This window comes from Cyclopterus lumpus, chromosome 21 (genome assembly GCF_009769545.1).
Source record: "Cyclopterus lumpus isolate fCycLum1 chromosome 21, fCycLum1.pri, whole genome shotgun sequence".
NCBI classification, from domain to species: Eukaryota; Metazoa; Chordata; class Actinopteri; order Perciformes; family Cyclopteridae; genus Cyclopterus; species Cyclopterus lumpus.
The window spans coordinates 15,482,101-15,506,232 of NC_046986.1; the positions used below are offsets into that span (position 1 = coordinate 15,482,101).

The 24,132-nt window shown below is 42.2% G+C and overlaps 1 protein-coding gene across 1 annotated transcript; it reads right to left on the bottom strand.

Annotated features, from left to right (window-relative positions):
* On the bottom strand, nucleotides 1-24,132 carry dars1 (aspartyl-tRNA synthetase 1). The gene is made up of 18 exons (XM_034561107.1): nucleotides 23,966-24,132; nucleotides 20,731-20,833; nucleotides 18,441-18,470; nucleotides 18,048-18,105; nucleotides 16,756-16,848; nucleotides 15,433-15,535; nucleotides 11,630-11,732; nucleotides 11,135-11,215; nucleotides 8,902-8,961; nucleotides 6,611-6,722; nucleotides 4,882-5,016; nucleotides 3,218-3,365; nucleotides 2,345-2,491; nucleotides 2,037-2,079; nucleotides 1,600-1,680; nucleotides 939-1,050; nucleotides 693-764; nucleotides 1-558 (listed from the first exon to the last, which is right to left on the bottom strand). Exons 1-18 carry the CDS (start codon nucleotides 23,986-23,988, stop codon nucleotides 467-469), a joined length of 1,596 nt encoding a protein of 531 aa, XP_034416998.1. The 5' UTR covers nucleotides 23,989-24,132; the 3' UTR covers nucleotides 1-466.

Consider the following 24,132-nt stretch of genomic DNA (forward strand, 5'->3'; position numbering starts at 1 on the left):
TAATTGATTCAGAAGTTTAATTATTTGTGTTTAGTCCTCTAATGATGTACAAAACACCTGTAGTTACAGGCACAGTGCTGGAGACCACAATCATTAGTACTTTGTCTGTGCTGGTAGTAGGAGGGGCTCAGATCTGTAGTAACAGTTTTTATTTTATTTTTTCAAACATCTCCATAGAAAAGAACTTAAACAAACAATGACTTGATTAAAAGAAAGTTAAAATGTGAACAGAACTTCAATAATACCCTTGCTAACTCCCATTTCTCTGTTATTTGCGGTTATTAGACAATCAATAAAATACACCCCATTGTTGCAAAAGCTTCATTCCCTCATTTTATTTGTTAATCATCGTGGCACGTCAAAGTCAAAGGGTGGCACTAGCTCCTCTATTCTCCCCCTTTCTGGATTGTGGATTAGTATGTTTTCCCCATCACCAGCATCTGCTTCATTTAAAGTTGTTTAGCGTTCAAGGCGTCAGGCGCTTCGGGTCACGTGGGAACATGGAGGTTTGCCGGATGTTGTGGAGACCCAGGTACAGCATGCAGACCCTCTCCAGACCTGGAAGACATGACAGTTCAATCACAACATATTCACATACAGCATATTTATTTTAATGCAGGTCATCCGTGTTCAATGAAACAGAAAAGGTTATGTCTCCTGTGTGTTGCACACAAACAACAGACGTTCCTTACCAATGCCTCCACCACCATGTGGGGGAGCTCCATACCGGAAGGAGTCGATGTATGCCTTGATCTTCTCCAGATCTGCATCGTCATAAAAACAAAAGGGGTCGCTGAACAAACTTGACATTTATTCTTTACAGACCACTGATCCAACAAATGTCCTGGTGTTGTAATTCAAACTCGCCATCAATATAGGGAGACAGGAACATCCCTTAATACTCCTCTATCAGAGCCAGCTCTCCAGACTGCTCTTACCAATCTGGTGATGGATGGCCCTGTCAGTCAGCAACTGAGCATCGTGGACTCTCTGAGCTCCAGACAGGATCTCCTCGCCCCTCATGAACATGTCATATGAGTTGGAGTATTTCTGGCCAAAAACACAAAAGGATATTTCTCATATAAAAAGGGTCAATATTCTTTTAAAAGAAAGGAGAGAAAAAGACAGACGATACATGAAGACTTGATTGAAGAAAGGTAAAAGAAGTTGACCGCAGTGGTCCAGAACTCCAGAAACATGTTAAAGCCGACAAATAGTTGAATCCTTCCACCTGAACTGGTTGACAAACTGGTACTAGAAGCCAAATGGAGGTTATTTTTTTCACATACTGGTTCGACAAAGACAATAAAAAAAAAAAAAGTTTGGAGCACTGTGGCTTTTCTGTGACACGACTAGCAGGTTTCTTGTCATACTATAACAATTTATTTTAGTACTTAAGTTAAATTCTTCACGACTACAATGCAGTTTTAAGTCATTACATTCAGCTGGCTGCAGAGGAGTCGCAATGCAAGTCTAAGTACAGGTCAACCACAAAACTCATTGGCAAAAATGAACATAACATTTGTCACGGCACAGTTCTTATTATGTAGCCAATAACGGTGTGTACTGTTGGTGTGTATGAGTCGGTGGGAGACTCACAGGGTTGTTGGGATCAGGCATTGTGTAGAAGGGTCGAACAGCCAGTGGGTACTTGTCCAGCACATAGAAGTCAGTATCATACTGAGTGGGGAAAACAGTCACAACTTGTTTTAAAGCCTCATTTGGGATTCAACCAAAACATGTGGATGAACCAAGACAATTATATCTCCCCTTTTCTTTTTTTATAACGTGAAATTGTATCATGAGTTACTTCAAATGAAATTCCTGAAAAGCTCAGTCGCTCATGTGTTATGACTCGGTAATTGGAGCATTTTGACGAAGGCAGCTGATAAATGCCGACTAACGTTGAAACCCATCAAATGACGGCTTTTTATTACTTCAAATTCTCCCACACAAATTTTCTACAGTCAGTTCAATCACCAATATTCCAAATTTATTTAAAATTAAACATTAAATTAATTAAAGTTTGAACATACCTTTTCCTTGACAAGACGTCCAAGCAGCTTTTCATTGGGCGTACTACAGAATAACCATAAAGACAAACTTCATAAGTGATCATTTTATCTTATTGTGTCACATTGTTTTGCCTGAAAGTGATTATAAAATTATTTATTTATCTTGTCCTGACTTTACACCAATAGCATGAGAAATAAGTGTTACATGGAGAAAGGCCAAGAAATATTGCTGAGTTATTGGTCTGATGTTTCACTTCCTCTCTTTAAACTTGTGTCTACTTTTATCAAATTAAACCATGTGACAAAGAGGGCGGGTGATGTATTCTGACCTGAGGTCCTCCTCGTCACCCATCTCCACCCCGGCCTCGTGCAGCATGGCCAAGCCCTCGGTGTACTCCAGCCTCAGAGTGGGCTCCAGGAATTTGAAAGGTTCACTGGGGAACTGCTTGTTCACCATCTGGATCTCTGTCTGGAAGCTGATGAAGAGACACACACGCACGCACACACATCAAACCCCCGTCTTCTTCACTTACTGTTTGTTCCCGCACATGAGCCAAATTTCTCAAAATGTTTGTCTTCCAATCACGTCCACTGCTTTACAGGACAAAAATATGACAATAAATGTAAAGATACAGAATCTTCAGCATGTGAACAAAAAAACAACAACTATGAAATGGGTAAAAATAAACTGGCACTAAAATGCAGAATAAGCCATTAGCCTCTATGGCAGCTCCAAAAGCTCTCCTTTCTTGGTGCCATATTCAGTCAGTGATGGTGGGATGAAAAAAACACACACAAAAACATGCATGCCAGAAGAGCTTAAACCACGAGTTCTTATTTATCCATTTATTCAGCTTTAACAGCTCTCTACACATGCTGCACATATTCCCACCACTAGGAGGCAATACAGCCACACCAACAGCCACTTTATATGGATTCAACAGCTAAAGAAAAACACAATATTTGACTTTTTGTTATCCTCTGAATTTCCACCCCAGGAATTTATCCTTTTTAAAATTCACCTCTTGTGTGGAGTAGGAAAACAAAACTTGAGCCTCTATGTCATGTCATTTGCATCAGTAGTTGGCCCCTCACCTCACACAACAAGTTTCAGCAAAAGAAATACCACAGGGGAACTAACAAAGCAAGAATATTACAAAACTATTACTCTGAGAGCTTTACTGTATGAATCCTAATCTTACTTGTCTCTCAGGCCTTTGAAGATCTGCACCATGGTGTCAGTGATGGAGTCAATCACTTCGTGGTAATGGTAGCTGAAGGCCATCTCAATATCCAGGCCCACAAACTCAGTCAAGTGACGGTGGGTGTTGGAGTCCTCAGCCCTGAAAACTGATATGATGCAGATTTAATGTCAACATCCAAACAAAGTAAAAGCAGGTGGAGGGTTGCAAGTGCACGCCAGAAATGAGTTCACAGGTAACAATCTAGCCACTAAATTCAGCATCATCCCATGAAATTAGGACAATATGCTAATTCATGTTTTGTGTGTCATTGAAACATGAATCACATATTTGTTTCCAGGGAAAGTGGATAGGGTGTCAAAGAAGAAACTAAAACCTGTAGTATGTTTACCTCTGGTGCCATAATACATACAATCTTATTGCAAAGATGAAGCTACTGCAAGTGCTTTCCTTTCATCTTTCACTTCATTGCATCGTTTATTGTGAAGCACTTTGTCAACTGTCATGAGTGCTAGAAACTAAAATACGGGAGAGAACTACATATAATTAGCCAGAGTTGTGCAGTGTGCTCGTACAGAGGGATGCCTGCGCTGTCAATGTCGGAGGGCCTTACTAATGAGACACTGAGCTTGTCTGCTCTTTTAAATTACAGGTCTTTAGACAGGTGGAGCAGTCTGCACACATGCATGCAAGCAGTTGATTAAGGGTGCGTCTACACATGCGGCCGGATGGTGTGGAAATCAGGTATGTGCACATGCATTCAATGTCACAATGATTGAGAGCTATAAAACACAGCAATGCATATGTATTATTTGTACTTCTGCTTTTGCATACAGAGTTTTATCTCAAACCTGCACAGTTTAATGCATCCGACCCGGCATATATTCCCGGGAGAGAATAAAACTCCAGACATAATTAACATGACGTCTTCTAATATGTGATTAACACCAGTCTTGTGATGGACCTCTTTAGCCGATTTCAGATAGTGGCACTACAGATGTGAACATTTAAAAAAAACAAAAGACACAGCACTTCTGGCCGAGGAGCGTTGATCCCAATTCTCCTTCCTCGCCGAATTGATGCGACTGTAACTAAGGCAACAGTGGAAAACACTTTGTTGCTGCTTTGAAGCAGCGATGACCTTAAGTCCTTTGATTTCTCCGGTGGAGCTATCAAGAAGCAAACAAAGACCTCTGTCCAGTATGCAGAATACCAAATGGCCCTTCCCTCAAATGTTTTATTGATCTTGGTGGAGAATTACATTTCACCTTAAAATCAGATGCAAGCAGCACATTTAAGTGGAAGGCTGCGTATGGCATGTTTTGTATTCATGCAGGCTGTTTTGTTACATAATGTATGTATTCAATCAGATGGGGGCAGTGTTTGCTTCCTTAAAGAACTAAAGGGTCTCTTAAAACTCAGTACAGCCCCATTAAAGTCTTTTACAAGTCCCACCGTGTCACTAACACACAAAGCTCCAGAGCAGCTCTGACCACAGTGAAAGCAACATAGGGAAGTCTGTTAAAGTTTAACAATGCAAATGCATTTGCAGCCATTTGCAGACTGTCATCTCAGAGTGCTTTCATGGCACTCTTGCCACTTGTTACGCTGCCGGCCATAAGTGAATGAAAATGTTTGAGTGTACAGTCGGGAGACATTCTTACCTGGACCCACGCAGAAGACCTTGTCAAAGTCAGCACAGATGCACATCTGCTTGTACAGCTGGGGAGACTGGGCCAGATAGGCACTGGTTTTGAAGTAAGATACGGTGAAGACATTTGCTCCACCTTCACTGGCAGCTGGAAGTGGACAAAGACAATTGTTAGATATGGAATGTTTTTTTTTTTACTGCCACACAGAACAAAGTGGCCATTTTTGACAAATGCAGGAGTATTCCCCCCCCCCCACCACCACCACCCACACCAAATGATGATAAACTGCTGCCTGCTCAGTAGACGTACCAGTTGGGACTCTAATTAGCCTTCTTTCTCTTTTTTTGAAAATTAGAATATTCCTGCGATTGCTGCGGGCCAACAGAAACTGTGCCACTGATGTTTTGACTGCAAATTATTGGATGCTGAAAAGTCAATAAAAGTAATTGATTTTTAACGTTCGTGTAATAAAGTTCCCAAAACACACAAACACAGGCTTCAGTTAAGGCTAGACTTACATAACACATCTGCGGTTCCACCCACCCACACACACGCGTCAGAGGACTATCGGATATTTAATATTGTTGTCAATAGTAGGGTGGGGGTCCGCACAGCACAAACCGTTCCCAGTACGCACTTTGGGTGTTGCCAGACAGGAAGATGTGGTTTTTGCAAAAAGCACACAGTGTTGGTATACATGTGCCGCCAAAATAAAAGAGCGCCGGATTTGAATTTAGTAGTGGCAGGCGAAGACAATATCATTGGCTCTTGAAGAAAAGAGGAAGTGAGAGTGTCAGAGGTTTCATCACAGTTCATTTAAAATATGAGAAGCGCGCGGGAGGCCGAAGACTGGAGATTAGTGTATGCGACTATGTACTCTGTTGGAAGAAATACAAAGAATCTTCATCTATTTGGACACCTTGCTATAAATTGATGATTTTAGAACAAATGCGGTACTTAATTACACCTGTGCAGCTTTTATCATAAACTAGAGACACATAAACAAGCATTTTCCCTCGGCTTTAAACAATTAGTTCATTTCAGCTGAAGATGGGAAAGGTTCTTCACAAGGTCAATGTTATACATGTAGAATACAAAGTCATCTCTCAGCCCTGATGTTGATAAAAAGATCCCCGGATAAGACACACACTGTGCAAGGAAACACTAAATAACAGTCTCCTATGAATGTCTGGAAGATTTCAGTTTGAATCTTAAGTAGTTTCTTTTTTCCAGCCCTCCCTCCTTCCAGTGAAGGATAAGGTCTTTAGGGAGCAAGCTTAAGGAAGGCCTCTGTGAAATCAGAGAGGTCTTGTGTGGAAATGTAAGAGTGGGAGCTGATATGAGGGCTGGTCGATACGTCAACATTTCAAGAAGGCTAGATTAAAATCCTGATAGGTTGAAAACAATAAAACTCTCTCTCATACATCAGTCTGCTGTTTGCTTGAACATAGATCTTGCACGACTCGCATTGACGTGCAAGACTGTGTTTGGGTGAATAAACTCCGTTACTCACAGAAAGTGTTTTTTGAGCTTCAAACCGGATATGAATTGCAGTATAGAAGAAAAGAAAATGGACACAGGAAGTCAACTTTACAACTGTCACATGATGACTCACAGGACACCTGTGGGTGGCGATATGGAAACAAACGCTCCGCAACTGAAACATCTAAAATTATTCAATGCATATTAGTGTCAGTTTCCCCACGGGGCCGGCTCAACGTGACAGAGAGCGTGTTTGTACCTGATATGATTTTAGGGGTCTGGATCTCCACAAAGCCCTTTTTGGTGAGAGTGTCTCTGAAGAGCATGCACACTCCCGACTGCAGGCGAAAGATGGCCTGGCTGGTGGTCGTCTGTTGGACACATACACACACGCAGCCACACACAGAGAGACATTACCACACTTAGCGTGATTCATTGGATTTATTACACAACCGGAATTTATGTCCGTGCAACTCCTCTTGACATGGAGGGTGAACCATTTATCTGCTGGCAAGGGCAACACGCGCATTCTCAGCCAGCGAGAGCCCCAGGTGCTTTTAACCAGTCATTATAAATGTAAATGCTGAAACTAAGGCGGGGAGAAAAACAGCTCAAACTAAACCAAGAGATTACTGGGAAAATGTACGCCCCAAATCCCCCTAAACTGTGAGGCGACAGAGTATGTAAAAAAATAAAATAAAATAAAATAGAAAACTCATTTCATCGACTGCCTCATCTCAAATGACCATAAGATTTCTATAATTGAGCTTTACAGGCTTTCTACTTCATATATTATACATGTTTATGAAGACTTCAATACAGAATGCACACGGTCTGATTTAATTAAAAAGGGTCTAATTTCTCCCTCTTTTCCATTACTAGTGGCTATCCAGTCCTGAGGAGACCACAGTTTGTAGCATGGAAAGGTGATAATGTGCAAATAGTAGCAAGCTCATTAATCTGCAGACAGCGCTTCAGGGCTGTCTGGCTGTAACTTTTCCTTCAGCCCCATCCTGAATACTTTGCAAAAAGAAGAAAAAAACCTTTAAACTTTTCTTGCTTTAAAAAACTTTTAGCCAAACCTTTGAAGATCAGATAACCAAATTAACCATGTTCACCTCCACCCCCATGACTCATTTGTGCCATGTATTTATTACTCATTGGGCAGTGGCCTATGTCGAACCTGGGAAATCCAACGTAAAACCAGTCAGCAAAGGTCCATATTATGAACACATCTGTCGTGAGAAGGCGTCGCGGTGGGTGGGGCCACTGGGTGGGTGGCAGTTAGTGAGCTCTCAAACTGGCACTTTGCCTGCTGGTGTCCCTGCAGTGCGGGGCCTCGTGAAATAGACCTGAACCTGACATGCAGTGGCACTCGGGATGGCATGAAACCCACTTAGGGTAGGGTTCAAAGCGTGAAAGTAACGTTCAAATATTGGCTTAGGTTCACACCCTCATTCGTTCTTTTTTTCTAATGTGATAGTAAACTGACTATCTTTAGATTTTGGACTGTTTCTCGAAGGAAACCAGCAACTTGACATCACCTGGGGCTTTAGAGACTGTGCTGTCTCACACAAGTCTATAACATGTTACAGACCAAACTACTACATGATAAATCAATAAAATATTTGGCGGATAAATCAATAAAAATCATAGTTAGTTGTTGCTTTAAAATAAACTGATGCTTGGACTGATGCTTGGATACAATTACAGTATTTCTTTCATGTCTATGATGGTGAGGTGATATGATGCACTACCGTCAGGAGGATTCAACACCAACGAACTAGTCAGGTTGACTGTCCAAAGAAATTATGCCAACTAAATTCTAATGACTACAGGCCATATGTCTCACTGTAAAACAAAGAGGAAAATATGGCTTGTATTGGGAAGCCCCTTATGGTCAAAGATGGCCAAGTTACAAGAGGAGTTTCATAAGAACTACATTATTATTGGGGGAGATTTATGGTTCCCTTTTGGAGTGTCTGTCTGCCGGTGTGGGAACCACTTTATTGCTTCACTGGGCTGCAAAGTGAAAACCTGATGACAGACCCGGGTCCATGAGCTCAAAGGGCTCAGAGTTACAGAAACAGGTGTTGTTGCGAGGCCTGTGAGTTGCGTGGCTCTGTGCTGTGGTGTTAGTGCCTTCCTGTCTGCTGCATCGTACACGTGGGAGGCACAGATCAAAACAATGAGGCGCTCCTCGGCTCGGTCTCTACTGCTGCTGGCAAAGGTGTAGCACATCGACCACACTGCAACAGATTGATCCCACTAAATCAGACTCTTGTTTTCACTTTAGAGGTGAAGTGGTTTGCTTTGCATTTCAACATACTTTTACTAGCTTTTAAGGGTTGCCTGCTGTCCCTTAACTAGATAAATCTGTTTTAAATGTCCTTTATTACTACTACTTAGTTTGATGGTATTAATGAAACTTTAAAAAAAAAAAAAAAATTCTCTCATCTCACCAGACAAGCACTCAAACTTCAAATGTGAACATGTCACTCGGCAGATTAGATACATTAATATAGATACTCAGCTCTGGTAGCAACTCACCCTGAGATCAATCACCCGGTTGTCCAGCTTGGTGTCCTGGTTGACTGTGGCTCTGCCTTCCTGAGAGCACACAAAAAAACATCATCTCATCACCAAAACCCCTCAGACAATAAAATATTCAACAACTGTTCAGCTCCTGTTCCGTTCTTTGCGTTTGTGTCCAGTGATGTGTAAACGCTTTCTGGAGGCTTTTCAAATCTCAAAAAGGAAGACAATACCAGCAATACAAGTCATTCTCTGTATAAAGAAAAAAATCCTCGTTCATACAGCAGCTATTAGATTATCAGCATGCATACAACACAACTTTCAAGGTATTTTTACAGCTTAAACCAACAATTTGTTGGAAATCATTAATCAAGTGTAACAAAAAAACATGATGCAATGTGGTACATCAGATCAATAAAAGAGAAAAGAGAAGAAACAACAAAAACAAAAGAAAGAATAAATGTTTCAACACAACCACTGCTTCCAGGGTCGTGGATGTCAGGCTTCCTCCGGACCCGCTGGGGTTTGAGCTAATAGCCTGTGTAGCCACATCCTGCTCCAAACAGCCCCACGCAGAGGGACAAAAGGTTAGACAGGCATACAGTCGGATAGGCAGGGCTGTTAAGGCCTGTGTCTCTCGGGAAGGCAGGTGCTGCTACAAATGTGTGACTGACATGCTGAATCCCCACAGAAAGCACCTTGGATGCTGCTGCAGCTGCACAGATTGACTTACTGGATAAACACGGACCAGCTCTCAGCTGTTCCTGGTATAGTGAGACCCATATCAAAATCAGAACTGCTTATTGACAAGTCTGTTACACGTACAAGGAATTTGACTTAGAATGAGTAATGCGATATTATAACATTTTGAATAAGATGGATCCACCGCTATAGAAAAACGATAGCTATAGGGGTGTGTCAATTCTTTCTTCTGCATCCATTACAAATTAAGCTGATTCTGTTAGCTGTGACGACAACATTGTTGTTAATCACTAAGGAACACTTTGAAATGAGCAAATGGTAATTGACAAAAATATATATATTTTCCCCAAAATGCAGCTCAACATCTGTCATCGGGTCGTTTTGTTCACAAGGTAAACATCAAACTTTACTTTACAGATGCTGCGTTTTACAAACAAACAAAATGTCAGCCAAAGAGAACAAGCACAGATTTGTGTTTCTCTGGCTACAGATTAGAATTATTATATTAACATTTCAGTTTCTCCGAATTTAGATGGAAAGCTTGATAAGATGTCTGCTGTATGTGACCTTCATAAAGCCGCACTCACACAAAGGATCCAATCACCCTTTTAAAGGAAACAATCTGTCCACTGGGAACTTTGGAGGCTGCAGCTCTGCTGACCTGCCGACTGTTAATGTCATTAGTTTGTTTGAGAAGATTCAAAGCTTCAAAGTTCACAAAACTTGAATTCTAAATGAACAAAAAATCGTTCTTGAATTGAATCCCCAACCCATCACACCTGCATGGAACTGACTTGCTGCAATTACCACTCCAACACCGCCACCTCAGAGTTTAATGACCATTAATAACCACCTAAACTGTATAATGACTTCTTAAATGAATCACGATTCTCTCAAATTATTCAGCATTGGTGCACGAATCTCCTTAATCGGAATTCAGAAGGCGCCCTAAACCCTGGCTGGTGGCTCTTCTAAACGCTACGTGATGAAATCACTGTTTGCATGGAGAGTGGAGAGTCAGACGAGGTGATGGTACTCACCGAATGTGTGGTTAATCAGCGAGAGCCATTTTGAACATCTTAAGCGTGTTTAATTTAACCAGGTTTGATTACCCAATCCTTGGGTCAGCCAAGTTCACGCTGCAATGTTGATCTTATTATGAATACATATATTAAGTTTGAAATGTTTATTATTCGGTTGTCATTGTATAGTCGGACCAAATCTATGGATGCATGTCATGGGTCCATGTGGATTCTCACACAGTCAGTTGCCGTTTCTCACACTGAAAAGTCAGAATTTGAGTCTGGAGCAGAGTCGACAGATGTTTTCTCTTTTTTTCTTTTGTCTGGCTGACACGGCGCTGTCTCATTGGCATTATATGCTGATTCTTTTCACCTGCCAGTTCAAAAGTTTCCTCTTGAGAATGTAGCAGACTTGCTATTCCACTCCAAGTCTCCGTCATTGTTGGTGGTTGGAGTTTATCTTTTTCAGTTCATTCATTCATCCATCCATCCATCCATCCATCCATCCATCCATCCATCCTCACCTCTTCCCCCTCTCCATCAGGCCTCACGGCATCCTCCAACTGCAGGGGGAGACGAGCCTCTGCCTGGCTGACGACAAAAATCTGAGAGGAGAAAGAAAGAAAGGCCAGAGGTCAGAGGGTGATAAACCACCAATATTTCCATTAGATGTTCTGATACTGGAAAGTACCCGGAGTCCGCATTCAAACATAGCAAGTCAAAGTGAAACCTGACAGCCAAACCTGTTAAAACCTCATCTATGCGTGACTCACTAAGTCGGTTACCACAGTGCTGACGATCATGTACAGCCCTCCAATACTGCACTGATTTATGTGTGGCGGATATTTTGCCACCTATCCCTCAAATTGAGTGCAACTAGCATAGTGCAACTAACATAGTGTATTAATTAAAACAAACACACACATGTGATGTGTTGGAGTAACTAATTATCATGAACTGCGCATTATGAACTCAGTGTGTGTGTTTTTTTAATGAAAGCAGTAACAAAGTGTGCCCACCCTCTCGATGTGCAGCTCCACGTCCTGCTGGGAACAACTCTCGATCTTCTGCTCCACTTTCCTCACAAACGCCTCCACGTCTACGATGCTTTCCTTGGTGATGCTGGTGGAGACAGTTGGGAGGGTGAAGTGTGAACAACTGCTAGCACTTAGAAAACAAACTCATCTGTGTGGGAGGCCAACAGCCTGAGAACAATATTTCCATTACACCGACTGATGCATGCAGACGAGCGTATTCATTTTTGCATGATTCTACACGCGGTGTGCAGGGGTTAGTGTGGCATGTGGTTGCATGATATGATTTTTTTAGTTGGGGTTACAACAAGAAGCATTTTTTCTCTCAAATCACCACAGACTGATACAAAATAAAGCTAAAATAAAGCTAATGGGTGGGGAAGTTGAGATACGCTTGTGGTTTTCAAAATAAAATCACTATCCTCCTACTCAACGCTAACTTATGTTCGGCTCAAATAAACAGGCTGCAGCAGGGTACAAAATGTTTCAACAAATCTTATTTTAGACTACTACTAGATTAGTCAACAACGCATATTGACTCCCAGGGGAAGGAATTTCACAATAGTACAGTTCATAAAGTAAACTGCAGCATTTGAAGGGAACCCATTTTAAATGTTGTCACTCTGGGTTTTCAAAATTGTGTAGCAGCATCTTCCCACACGGCTTTCTCACTGAAGCCCAGAGCATCATCGGACATAAGAGGAACAACACCGACTGTCATGTAGCGCAAGGCCAGATGGGAAACCTGCTGTAATCCTTCACTCCTCCTCATTAAAAAGCAGTAATGAGGGATTGAACACTGGGGTACTGCGGTCCCTTCAGCCCCACGACAGCTGCCGCGATAGCCCTTCCCCACTAGTAGGAGATCCGTTAGATAAATAAATCCCCACATTAATAACCTCTGTTGCACGGCCTGGCTGGCGACAACACATTCAGCACACACACACCGACTGATTAACTCAAGGCAGATGTTGACAGAATCACATGGAGATGAGAAATAAGAGTAAAGAGGGGAGAGACTGAATCAGTGTCCCAGGAACACAACACTTTGGACATGAAAGACACATGTGGCGATTACTGCAGCTGGTAAAGCATTAAGAAACAACCTAACTGGCAAGCAGAGCTCAGCAGACTCACTTTCCAACTCCAAAAAGGTGAAAGACCTGACGCGTAGTGGATGTTTTCCCAATCCTGTCATTTTCAGTCCTCAAAGACCACAAACAAGTACTCGTGCCAAACATTACCCTCGGGACCTGAGATCTCTCTCAAGCTCTCATTATCCTGCAAGACTTTTGACCGCTTCACGGGAGAGGCAGACAAAAAGACAGACGCAGATTAAAGATTCAGAAGACTCCCCAATATGATGCAGGACGCCTGCTACATTCAGAGTTAGAGACGTTGATAATTTCTCAAATATGAGAGCAACGGCTACGGCATTTCATTGTGTTGGAGTCTCTGATTGGCTACATACCTGTCGAGGTAAGCAAGAATGTTTTTATTTTATAAATATGGATGAACTGACCCATTGAAACTACTTACAGGGAACATTTGATGTTGACCTGCTGCTCCTATTGACTAGTGAGGGTCTCATACAGGGCATGCTCTGACGGAATCAGGCAATTCAGGGTTGAATCAAAACCTCAAACTTCAACATACACAACAATTAGACATGTCTATTTATATGTAAGTATTAGAAGCCACATCCACCACAGTTCCCCTCTGATTTGCACTTGGCACTCCTGAGGTACTTGAGTGGAGTTAAGTTAGCAAAGCCCGAAGATCACTTAATTAAATTGTGCAAGTGCGATGAGGGATGACTTGGACACACAATATGTGAAAGGAAACTACCCCTGCAATGTCATAGCTGCTCTCGGCATGATTATGAGAGGATTTACTTGTAATCCAGGGTTTTACTGAGCTTGTCAATCATCACACCAACGTGTGTGAAACTAGACGTGGGCCAGAGAGCCACAGGAACGGATTGTGCCAGCTGTTAAAGATTTAAACATAAAGTGCACATATAGTTTTGATCCCAGTAGCAAGGCTCAAACCCCCTCTTGGTAAATTGTTACATTGTAGCATTTCTGAGTTTTGTTGTAAGACCATGTTGTCGTGGCGATCGTGCAATCACTTTCACTTGCTCCATTGTCAGGTGGCAACGTGTTACACAACAATCCAACTGCCCGACCACAACATTACAGAATCAGATTGAGAAACTGCAACGAATAAAACAAAATCAAATGCAATATCCTGCGACATACAGCAAACTTATCTGACATTAAACATGTGTTCAGTGCTAAAGCTACAAAGCACTGCAGGGTAAATTAAACTGAAGCTCAGCCGAGTGCAGTCAGGGGATTCTGACACTTCTAACAAAGTGGGGTCGGTGTGTTCAGGCAGCAGAGGTCAAGACTCGGGTGTGAGGAGCAGTGACCTCGTCCTCATTAGAAAAAGTTTCTTGTGTTTGGGTCTAAGATCCTGTCAAACTCAACATACTGCAAGAAATGTGTGTAAAATAGAAATGTATGCACATTTTCATCAAACATTTAGTACCTCTTTGTTTAGATAGAACTCAGTCGGGGTGTGTAAATTAACTCTATTATTAATCAGTTACTGACACACACACACACACACACACACACACACACACACACACACACACACACACACACACACACACACACACACACACACACACACACACACACACACACACACACACACACACACACACACACACACACACACACACACACACACACACACACACACACACACACACACACCTGTTGTTCGATGCTATTTAATATACTTTTTAAAAAGTCGTCTTTAAGCGACGATGCTGTTGCTGCTCAGGAAGTGAGAAGCTGTGGAGACACTGGTCCTCTGGTCAACCCAGTGGCCTCAGTGCTGTGTATGAGGTCATTGTCTGGAACGACAAGGTTGCTCACACATCCCATTGATGTTGGAAACTGCTCTGCCAGTGATGCGATTTACTGGGAGGATGAAACCGCAGACAAGGCTGTAATGGAAGGATGGCTGCTCCTCGAGAGGCTTGTTTTAAATACAGCTGCAATATCTGCATTGCTTAAGTTCTTTATTATCCAATGTCTTAACTGCCATTTTCCTCTGGTGGATTACAGTTGTGGGTGTTGCCTTTTGCCTAATTTAGCAATATCTGAAGAGGTGCCATTTAAGTATTACGCAATGATTACTTTCTTCCCCATTTCAAAATATGTTCAATTCATCAAACAATGGTGACGATGGAAAACAGATGAATTTGCACATCTGATTAAATGCACTGTATGTTTCATGTACATCACATGAATTATGTCATTAATGTGTCATATTTAAAGTCCAATTTTAAAAGCGTTTCACAAAAGACTCCCCTCGTGAACATACAATGTCAGCCTAACGCAGCGTTACTTAGCCCGCCCCCTTCCGCCTTTATAATAAAGTGCATATCCGCTGATGGTTGCGTTCACTCATTGACTAACAGTAATGGGCTACAATTTGGACATGAATAATGATGCTTGGCTCTCAAGTATTTCTTCCTCCGCTGATCCAAGCTGCTGTATCTGCCATCTTAACAGGAACTGCTCCATTAAAACACTGCTGTATACCGCCTTGTTAACAGCCAGCTTTTGTTGTCGAGTGAAAAATGATTGATTTCCCCAACCTCCACCTCACTCAGAATGTGTGAAAATGGATTGGTGGACGATTAGGGACCAGGATTTTCCCACCATTGTGTGTGCCTCGCCGACAGGAAAAGCAGTCTCGGTACTCACTTTGCGGCAAACTTGACCATCTGCTTGCTGGCACGATCTCCCACTGCGACCAGTGCCTGCACATTGAACTGCTGTTGACGCAGGACCAAGAAGCATTGCTTCCCTGAAGACAAAAAAACAACAATAGATAGTGACGGGCTGTTCAGATCTCTTTTACGCAAGCCCAACAGGCATATCACAATAAAAGCGTGGGCACTCTAATGCAACAGCGCCTTCGTTCAGTGAAAAGTCAACATGCGGCTCCAGATGAAGAGGCTTTCCCCCTCAGCTGCAAGAACCTTCCTTGTCATCGACAGGTAAAGTGTCAAACATGTGAACAGAGTCTTCTTTGAAGAGCACTGTGTGGAGAATGTCTGATTGCTACCTTCCTAACAAACACACACACACACACACAAACAGGAGTGTAAACAAGTTAGCCAACAAAAACCTTGGGCAGTAGACAGTCAGACCACCCAGGTACTTTGATGTCTATTGCCTGTGAGAAAGGGGGTGGGTGATGGAGATAATAGCAATGCCAAAATCCCACCAACAGATGCACCTCATCCCAGACCAAATCAGGATGTTATTCTGCTTACACGGACATCCTTACAGCGAGCAGAGAGAATGAAGACATGAGTGGAGGGGAAGTGACTCTTGACTCTGGAAGTTATCGTGAAAGGAAATGGCCACAAGATAATCATTGAGACCCTCGTGTATTTGTAATTATAGATTTAGCACAGCAGCAAAAAAGCTGACAGATGTAATAACCCAGCAAGGCTGAGTAGTTTCATTGTATTCAAATAGTGCAACTTCATGGCTGCCAGTGGCTGAGACCCGACATAGAGGTTATCCAAGTTTGCAGTTGGCAGTGCTAGTCAAAACACCCTCAGGTTGTCAAACTCTACTCAACGTGGAAGGAATGGAAAAAACCTGCCCTGCAAGTCTTTGCACAATCCCACAAAGGAATAAAAAGTTGAAAATGGGGCAAAGTCTCTTCAAATTGATAGTTTATACTGGGTTAAAGTTTGGATTGTATTCTCGCAGTAAAAGCTGCCCGTTTCTGAACTTCCGTGTTGATCGGCCTGAAGAGAGTGTTATCAGTCATCTCGGTCATGGCAATCTAAAAGCAAGTCAAAGTCAACCGGTTGTGTGGTTTGGTCTTCAAGAGAAGGGAGCGACGTAGAGCGCTGGCCCAAGGGCAGCAGTTGGAGACAGTTCACCATAGCGCACCGAGGATTAGCGCTGGGGTCATCTAATCTTGGCTGTTTGTGTTTTTCTGCACAAAGAAACGGTTTCTAACGTGAAAAAAGGTTTTGAAAAAAAGAGGAAGGGTTGTGATCTCACCTTTGGCTCTGCTGGTGTGGACTCGAGCACGCAGCCAGATCAGCTGGTCAGCTTTCTCAGGAGTAAAGTCTTGGACTCGCACCAACACCCTGTCTGTCTCACACACACAGAATGTATTACTTCAAAGGGCATTTCTGCCTCGATTTCGGCACCTCTGTGAAAAGAATCTAACACCCCTTCAACTCCCCCCTGCACAGTCCCAACGGCAGAAAGAAATGTGAATAAGCATGCGTGCACAGACATACACACAATAAAATGGTCAAATTACAGACGTGCCTAATAAATAAGACACACTAGGAGGGCTGCTGAAAAGCTGTCTAACTCACCTATTCTCTGTGGGCTATATGACAAATTGACTCTAGTTTCACCTGTGTCACTCAGAGAAAGGCTTTCTCCTTATTATCGGTGAGCAGAAGACGCAGACACTGAGGCTACACCAGAGAAAACAGAGCCGCCCTTTTGGCTGAGAACTCTCCGTCAACCCACATGAAAGCCCTAACCCCCCCCCACCCCGTCCCAATGGCTAGGCTTGGCATGCAGGTGAAGGAGGCCCTAGTTTGTTTGCTGCCACTGGAGCTGAAAGAGCATCCAGACAGATGGACGACCTCGACAGGTCCGCCTGTTGCCTCTTTCATCCGGGAGCGATCACACTATTAGTTACCGCAATTATCAGTGGTGCAACCGTGTTGAGAGAACCAGAAGCATTTTTCATGATGTTTATCAGCTGTAATCGTATTATCTGTAACTTTTGACAGCCAGATTAAAGTAATCTGAGACGTTCTGGATCAGGATGTCATCTTGTATCAAAACATATAATTTGAGAGTTACGGCATGTTTATTCATGTTCAACCTGCGTTTACCAAACACGGGGCTGATGCGCGCGTGAATTTTATATGAATGACCTGTAATGTCCTTGTGACACAAGAAGGAAGGAGTGATCTTGAATCGACCTTGCTACACTGGTCTAGTTTACAATTGCACCAGTTTAAGACATTAACCCAATAAAAAAATAAAACGGGGACAGCTGTCACACAATGAAATACACTAAAACATATCTGAAGAGTGTTGAATGTGATGAATCCACATTCAACCCCTCTTAAAACATAATACATCACTGCATGCGACAGAGAAAAGGCTCAATATAGACATAAAATATGTAGTCACATTACAGGGAAGCAAAGGGTTTCCCCTTTTTTTAATTAGTACCATTGCAAATCTTGCAGAAGAGTGTTTTCAGCGATGAGAGGGTGTTTAATTCGCTGTTGAGTGAAGGAAGTAACTTTCTTACTAACCCAGTTTTTGTTGGGACTGAACCATAGCCAGCACGCCATATCTATCCTTGGCGAAGTCCTGAAAAAATAAGGAGCGGGACATTTCATCAAACGGCTAAATAAAACATTACGTCACTTTTGAGCGTATGCACACTCTGTCCATTATTTTCAAAAGCAACCCCACCAGTTTGGTTTAATGAGCGACAGTCTGTCTACCACATCTGAGATAACAGACAGAAAGAACAAATATTGAGGCTTATCGCGATCTTAGGAGAGAATTGGCAAACAGAGACACTGAGTTCAGTCAGTGTGCAGGCATTTGCATGCAAACTATTGCAAAAGGTGTGAAGGCAGACAGAAAGGCAGGGAATTGATCTTAGAGGATGAGTACTGTGGTCCGGAGGGGATACTTACATCTTCCTCTGTGCTCTGCTGTTCGGCAGCCTGCAACACAAAGAGACAACAGGGATTTAAAGGGCATTGCAAATAACCAGGAAATGACAACAAGAGGACAATCTATTAAATTCCAACACTGAAACATTTGACTTCAAATGGAGCAACCTTAAACTTTTTGCTACAGCAGTCATGTGAATTGTGTTTTCCTCTTCTGCTATCAGGGATTTGAATACAATTAATAAATCATAGCTCAGTCCTGGAGCCGAGCCTTAGATCCCTGGAATGCACTGCTCTCCTACACGTTGCCCGAACACATCATAGACAATGAGTAATGGCAGGAGGAGATATTGCTTTGTAATATAAACAGCGTAAGCGGACAGATTCTTTATCTCTGCATTGACTTCTAGGCAAATGACTCCCAGTGCGATGAGGTTGTGTATTGGAAAAGTTACGATTTCATTTCCTATGCAAATTGATATTGGTCTATGGAAATGGCTGGTGGCGGTGCACTGAATTGGAATCGCCCATCCTTGATATGATCATCCAGTCATATGATGGATGATATTTCATCGTATGATCAACTGGATACAGACCAGCTATAGCCATGAACCACCCGACTCTCACATGACCCACTGAAGTGACGAGTGTCAGCACAAAACGTGCACAGCAGCAAATAACCAACCTGACACTCACTCAATGAACATTCAACTCAACTTTCAGGTATTCCCCTCGGCGATGCTCGCTATGCCACATTGATGTAGGCAGCCAAGATATTAAACACCTGCTACTTCCATGAAACATGCTGACAGCAGGAATTCAGCGGGGGGACCGGATACTTTGCTGCTTCCACCGATAAAAGCCTGTTGAATCATGACACTGATGCGGAGGCTGTCTAATTAGTCTCGGATAAGGCGGTGTCAAGCTAGATGACACTTTTTTTTTAAACAATGGATGCAGACTAATCATTTATATCCTGCAGATTTAGCTTCGAGGGACTGCTTGAGGAAACATGGGAAAGGATGCATCCGGATACCGGCCTCATTGTGCTAATTGGATATCAGGCAATACTTAACCAATACACAATAAATACTGAGCTAATTTTGATACTTTAATCCATTTCTGTTACTCATCACTTACAGCATGGACAATACATTTAATGCGAAAGCCTGTCACTGTGAAACTCGATAATGTTGACAATTAGTCCGTCAATGTTGTTCTACGAGTACCTTTTGTGCGCTTGTCTGGAAGGTGTTTGGAAACATTGCATCAACAAAGTAACATAAATGTCTGGAGTGAAACTGACTGGACCGTCTACAGTCAATATGCTTAATTGTGACCACATTTTTAGAGGGCCAGGCGGCAGCGGTGTAACGGGAATTCCTGGATATGAAATGTTAGTCTGGAGTGGTCTCAGTAATATTTGTTTGTGTACTGAATTATCATATCATATGATATTATGTTAGAGTCAAATAATTGAGGATGTAATTAATGTCACTTTGATAAACAGACATAGGTTAGGATACATCTCACATTGCAGCAATGGCATATATTTATAGACTTACACTGTACATTAAGTACCACTTGAAAACGTCAATGCTAATTTCTCTTCTGCTCTGATCACCAAGACCTCTATGTGTCCTCCCTAACTCTCTCTCTTCACTAACATTATGCGCAGGACTTCTCTACGCTTGAAGGCCTCCCTCTGAATGTCTCAAAGAGTCGTCCAGCGACACGGCTTGCCGGTCGAGTAAGCAACGAGTTGTGCAGCAACAACCACGCATTCAATGAGAAAGTGGATCAGCTGATTGATCGCAGAGGCTAGAGACGTCACCAGCGGAACAGCCAATGGGGAAGCTCCAACTCAACAGACCAACGGTGTAATGTGAACTTCAAACGGTGTAACTTCACTCACCTTGACTTTGGATATAGGCATCAGTATTTGGGATGGAACAAATCAGTTTGCAAACATTGTTGGCCAGATTTATACTGCATGACCAAAAGATTCTACCAGATAACGGTCTGATCTGACGATGTGTGGGATTTCCAGAACCTCCTCTCACATGCATAAGTGTAAAGAGGTGCAAGTATGTTGTGCACTCAGTGTGGAGGAAAATAGCACTTTGTTTGGGTAGACATAAACAAACCTAAAATGACAGGAATACTTAAACAATGGATAGTCTTGCCCCCCCTGCGGCTAACCGACCCTCCTGGACCCACAATGCCCTGCAGAACCGCACGTCACAACATTGCCAGCTGTAAAAGGCGGATGTGAAACAACAAGGGAAAAAAAACAAACAACAACACTGACCAGCTTGGCCTGTTTCTCAGCCTTCTTTGCAGCTTTCTCCGCTTCCTTCTGCTGTTTCTTCAGGCCTTTCTTTGACTGAGCCTGCTGCTCCTCCTCCGTCGACCTGAAACAGGAAGAGGTACAGAGCATAAACATTCAAGTCAACTTCCACCTTCTATTTCTCCTGTATCCCATGAGGAAGTTGTTGACCGTCTGGGAAAATTCATTCTGAGGAATCGCCACCTCCAGCTTCTAAGTCGGTTCAGTACCTTTAATCCCATTGTTATTACAAACAAAACAGCTGTAGCCTGTAGTGCGACGGGAGAGATGAGGAGCTGCCAGAAAGCAAGATTAGCTAGACAAACACCAGGAGTCAGGAGTCTAAGCAGCACTTTCTAATCCATTCCAGAGTTTATGTAGAATACAGATTCATCCGATTATGATACCATTTAGTTTATCTGAAAGTAAAAGGTGTCTTTATTTGCTATATGCCCCGCCACGAAACACAGCACAATGCCAGCGCTGATAAGCACGTTCCTACAAAGTACCGTTTGTTTTGTAGCAGCAACAGGACAGTAGACTGAATACAGCGGTCCACTCTTATCTAGATGTGACAATCAGGTCACAATACAACATGCAGAAATGACCAAGAATCTAATGTTTAAATGTTCAGCATATGTTCATATTTTGTTGTCGATTTTGAAAACTATTTGCTATCATATTTAGTTAATTAAAAAGACTGCCTTTTTCAAACAGAAACTACAGGTACTACATTAGGGCAGTAAAACTGTGGCCTACTGGAGAAAGAGATATGCCAATATTTTAGGTCAAAGAATAAAAGCTGCATTAAACCAGGTGGACATAGACTCAGTATTACAAATAGTCTCAACTTTGCACTTTTACCAAATCAGACGTACATGCAATGCCATTCTAAAAGTTTGCTACGGTTGCAGGTCAATAAGTGAGTGCTGTTTGGTTTTCCCCAAAGACCAGGTGTGCAGAGCTTGAGGAAGCCTGGGAGCTATTCCTATTTAGTCACAGGAAACAACAAAGACCAAAGGCCGACTATACATAGCAATAAAGCCTAAACAAGAAATAAAAGGCACAAAAGAGCATGTCCTTGTCTTCCAAGGGAGGACGACTACACACCAGGTTGTATACTTCCCATACAGACAAAAACAAAAATAACACTGTTCCATTGACTTGGGAGTGACAAATCTTTTTCTTTTTTTTCTTCCCATGAGCAGTTTTGATATTACACAACAATAGCTGCAATCCACTAAACATCCCATATTTTCCAGTCACAATTTGTCGTACATTAAAACATTTACTGTTTTGAACTAGCATAGGTTCTGCACCTATTAAGCAAACGACCGGACGTACATACGAGGAGCCTCATGCGACCTTGACTTGTGGCAGCGATATGAATCTGGACTAAAGGAATTCTTCACCCCCAAAATTATCAGTCTATCAAATCGCTCACCCCTTGAATTTGTGAGGAAAACTTGGTTTTCTCACACGCCTCCAACGTGAATGAAGCGGTATTTCAGCTTAAAACCTTACTATTAAAAACACTTCCGCAGAAAGAGTTTTCATGTGAACGAGTAGCGCACCTGTGCACGCGTGAGATGGTTTATGCGTAAAACGATATAATAAGTGAGGTTTTAGCGAAAATGCATGTTTGTGAAGTATTAAACTGCACGAGATGTGTGACTTATTGATAAATAAATGATAATCATGGGGGTGAGGTATTTCTTTAATCTACCCGTAAATCAAGGTTCATAGCATTGCCAACACAAGGTTGAATTTGGCTACTCCTATGTATGTTTATGAAGGAATACTTATTCATTTAAAGATGCACTCTGGCTGGTATGTATATACTCCTCCAACCGGTTGGTTTCGTTAAACTCGATCAACCATCTTTATTCACCTCAGGCAAGTGAGGTGAGTCCGACTGTCTGACTGCAGCTATCAACAAACAACGACTAACTGCTGTCAAATCAAAACATAAACAGAGTTTGGGGTTGTCCATTCCTAAAACTGTAAAATTAACAGAAAAAACAATTACACGTTTGTTTCACAGTTAAACATAAACAGAGAATCCGCTTTTGGCAACTACCGACAATCAGTGAACTGTCTTTCCTGAATAACAAATATTGACACTTGCCTAACAGGTGCATTCATAAAAACAATTCATGGATGGAACAGTTGCACATGAAATAGTGAGGCTTATGTCATCCAAGGAACACCAACATACAAAAGAATGCTCTTTACTTTAACATGCAAGCCAGTGCAGCAACGTTGTTAACAGTGTTTGCTTCAATTCTCCAGTAATTGTTGAAACAAATTATATATATATATACACACATATATACACACACACACACATACATACACACACACACATTTGCTGGTTTGAAATATTCTGTAAAAACAACTTGTGTTATAATGCTGTTATGTACCATAACAATGAAGTAACACATATAACTAGCCAGACAAACATTGTGTGTGTATTTATATCATACAGTATTTGTTCATCTAGTCACTGAGTGCTTCAACATGTCTTTGTCTAGAACTCCAACTTTAAATCAGACCAGAGGTGGAAGTGACAGGAGCACAGCAGTGGAATGTGCTTTAACGTGACATGACAGGTTGGTATTTGCAGACTACTTTGTATAAATATGAGACTGGTGTTGTAAACCTGCAAATGTGTGGAGGACTATGACTCAAGATGTTAATCCGAATAATCCGAGGCAGTTACTAATTATGGATCTTTGCAATATTTGACAATTACTTCATTCCCCCTTCAAGCTTTTGAGTCTGCAACCCATAACAACGTCGACTAGTTAGGCATACAGGATGAGTTTTCTTCATAATAGAGTTTTCAGACACCTTATGGAATTGTGAAACATCTCGTCCATTCAATATATATAGATAAACAAAACGCTCATTGAGCGAGGCCACCAGAAACTGAACGACTCTTTCACATATTTTCGTGAGTAGAAAACAAAGCCCTCCCGCAGACACATGGGCGTGTGGGCTAATCTCGCGTTAAGCTTCATACTGCTTGCTATTTAAAAATGTTGTTCACGCGAGTTGAACTTCACGATGGCTTTAAACTGTCAGATGATGCAATCGGCTGCATGCTCAGGTAACGCTAGCGAGTGGCTATCCCCACTACCGCTCGCACACGCTCGTAAACGCGCCTCCGAGAGACGTTGGTTACGACACGCACAACCTTCCCCACTATTCTTACCCCTGGGCTTCCTCTTTAGTCATGTCGAGCTATTTTCTTGGAGAGTGTGGACAAAATGTTTCACGGCTGTTTGACACAGAGAAGCACCACATCAGCTGTTCGAAGCATGGACGTGCACAGGAAGAAAGGACTTGTTTTGACGGAGCACCAAATGCCGGATGCTTTGG